This window comes from Limulus polyphemus, unplaced genomic scaffold (genome assembly GCF_000517525.1).
Source record: "Limulus polyphemus unplaced genomic scaffold, Limulus_polyphemus-2.1.2 Scaffold241, whole genome shotgun sequence".
In the NCBI taxonomy this organism is placed as follows: domain Eukaryota; kingdom Metazoa; phylum Arthropoda; class Merostomata; order Xiphosura; family Limulidae; genus Limulus; species Limulus polyphemus.
The window spans coordinates 343,856-346,198 of record NW_013665851.1 but is presented as its reverse complement, the minus strand read 5'-3'; the positions used below and the strand labels follow the sequence as shown (position 1 = coordinate 346,198).

The following is a 2,343-nucleotide window of genomic DNA, read 5'->3' as shown; positions in this document are numbered from 1 at the left end:
GATAGGTTTCTTTTTTTGTGAGTGTAAAACACTTAAATACACCACTATATAGAATACCTATTTCATATAATTTCATTTATCGATGATAGAAGAGTTTGTTAAAAAGACTACGAATTTTGTATGTTTTCAAACTTGAGCTGATGTATTATCTCAAAATAAGACATCGTGTATAAAGTTGCTTAATCCTCCCACCTTAACCTATTAGTTACGTAACAAAAACACATGCCACTTTTCATTCCAGTAAAACTTTACCACTTACAAGTCCTTTTTTCTTTTTTCCTGACCTAAAAAATGAAATCCGGGTCAAAAGAAGAGCCTCTAGCATTACTCCGATAATTTGTAGCCTGAGGGTTTATAATGTCTCCTCACTTTCCTTTTGTTCACCAGAGATACTATATTGTTAAGTTGTAAAAAAAAAACTCCTTTGAAATACAATACTTGTTTGAATTTCTCGCATTGGTAGCCGTCCTTAATTTAAAAGTTATAGACTAAAAGTAAAACAACATCTTCTATTACCAACGAATAGTGGGATTGACCGTCACACTATAACGCCCCCACGGTTGAAAGAGAGACCTTATTCGGTGATGGGGATTCGAACCCGCACCCTACAGATTGCGAGTCGAGTGCCCTAACCACCATGCCATTGGCAGAAAAAAAAATTCAGTTTTTACGGTGTGCTACCAACAATGATTTTTAAAAGTTTGGATGAGAACGTATACATTACTTTCACACACAAACACAAAAAGAAATAATTTAAAGGCATACTTAAATATGTGAAGTATTTCGAGGACCTAGCGTCTCCCGTTTGTTAGCGTACCCAATGTGAAGCTGAGGTTTTGTTCTTCTAGCTTTTTTATCGCGAAATAAGAAACAAATATAAATAAAGAATTTCGCACTTCACACTTGGCGCAGTGGTTGCATTATAAGAACTAACATAAAATACCCGCAGTGGTTGCATTATAAGAACTAACATAAAATACCCGCAGTGGTTGCATTATAAGAACTAACATAAAATACCCGCAGTGGTTGCATTATAAGAACTAACATAAAATACCCGCAGTGGTTGCATTATAAGAACTAACATAAAATACCCGCAGTGGTTGCATTATAAGAACTAACATAAAATACCCGCAGTGGTTGCATTATAAGAACTAACATAAAATACCCGCAGCGGTTATATTATAAGAACTTACATAAAATACCCGCAGTGGTCGCATTATAAGAATCAACATAAAATACCCGAGCTCTAGCTGCAGGGTTCACAGACCCCATTATACTGATCAAACTCATTTTCTAACTCAAATTACTCTTAAAGTTTTCCCAGAAGGGGTGAGGATCAGTACCCGAAAACAAACCCCGTTTGGACACCCGTCAGTGGTATATGAACACGTGGGCTATGTTTAGTACCACTCAGTGGGGGTATGAAAACAGTTTTAAATATAGGGGAGGAACAGAAAGTCTGATGCCAGATTCGAGTTTTACCCATCGTGCCTGGTTGACTTTCCGGGCGCATTTTAGCTCCATTCAGTAGGGAGGCTATAACGACAACTCCCAAGTTCGCCTGCAGAGTTTAATATAGAATTACGGTTAAATCCCATCATTCAGTCTGATAAGAGTATCTCAAGAATGATCGGTGGGTCCTGTTACTAGCTAGCTGTTTTCCCTCTGGTCTATCACATCAAATTTACAAACGTTTAACGCAGGTAGTCCTCGTGTAGTTTTGTGCGAAATCCAACAAACAAACAAACAAAGTTATATTTTGAATTTTTCTAAGATTCTTTTTTTCATTTGGTCTTTTTTTTAAAAAGATTGTTATTTTTTATCTGTTTTAGCGCAAGGCTACAAAACTAGGCTTCTGCGGGAAATTGAACCCTGAAATTTAGTCTTGTAAATCCATAAACTTACTGCTTATGTCTCCCAAGGGGACAGCGGTAAGTCTAAAGACTTACAACGCTAAAGTCCGGGAGTTGTTTCCCCCGCGGGAGACACAACAGATAGTCCAATGTGGCAAGCTTACTATTGAAACACTGAGGGACTTTTTGATAAAATTAACATAAAAAAAGATATACATTTATTACAAAAGACAGCGTGAACAAGCAAAGGCCGCTGTCACTTTTAACGATGAATGATTTTTAAAAGTGTAAGTTGTTATTTGGTAACTTTGTACTACTTATATATAAAAAGGTTCATGTCATCCGGTACTGTCTTCCATATACACAGATATTTGTAAGATTTACTTTGATATGCCTGTCTTAGATATTGTATGCAGTATTAACATTGTTATATAAATCGGTATGTCTGCGGACTTACAACACTAGAAACCGGGTTTCGATACCTGTGGTG

At 36.7% G+C, this 2,343-nt stretch overlaps 1 protein-coding gene across 1 annotated transcript in view; it reads left to right on the top strand.

Moving 5' to 3' along the window:
• Window positions 1-1,876, top strand: part of LOC106478685 — a 3,369-nt gene extending 1,493 nt beyond the window's left edge. Inside the window, exon 2 of the mRNA XM_013939246.1 lies at window positions 1,833-1,876. Within this exon, the coding sequence (XP_013794700.1) occupies window positions 1,833-1,876 (44 nt within the window). The remainder of the gene's footprint in view (window positions 1-1,832) is intronic.
• The last annotated feature ends 467 nt before the right edge of the window (window positions 1,877-2,343 follow it).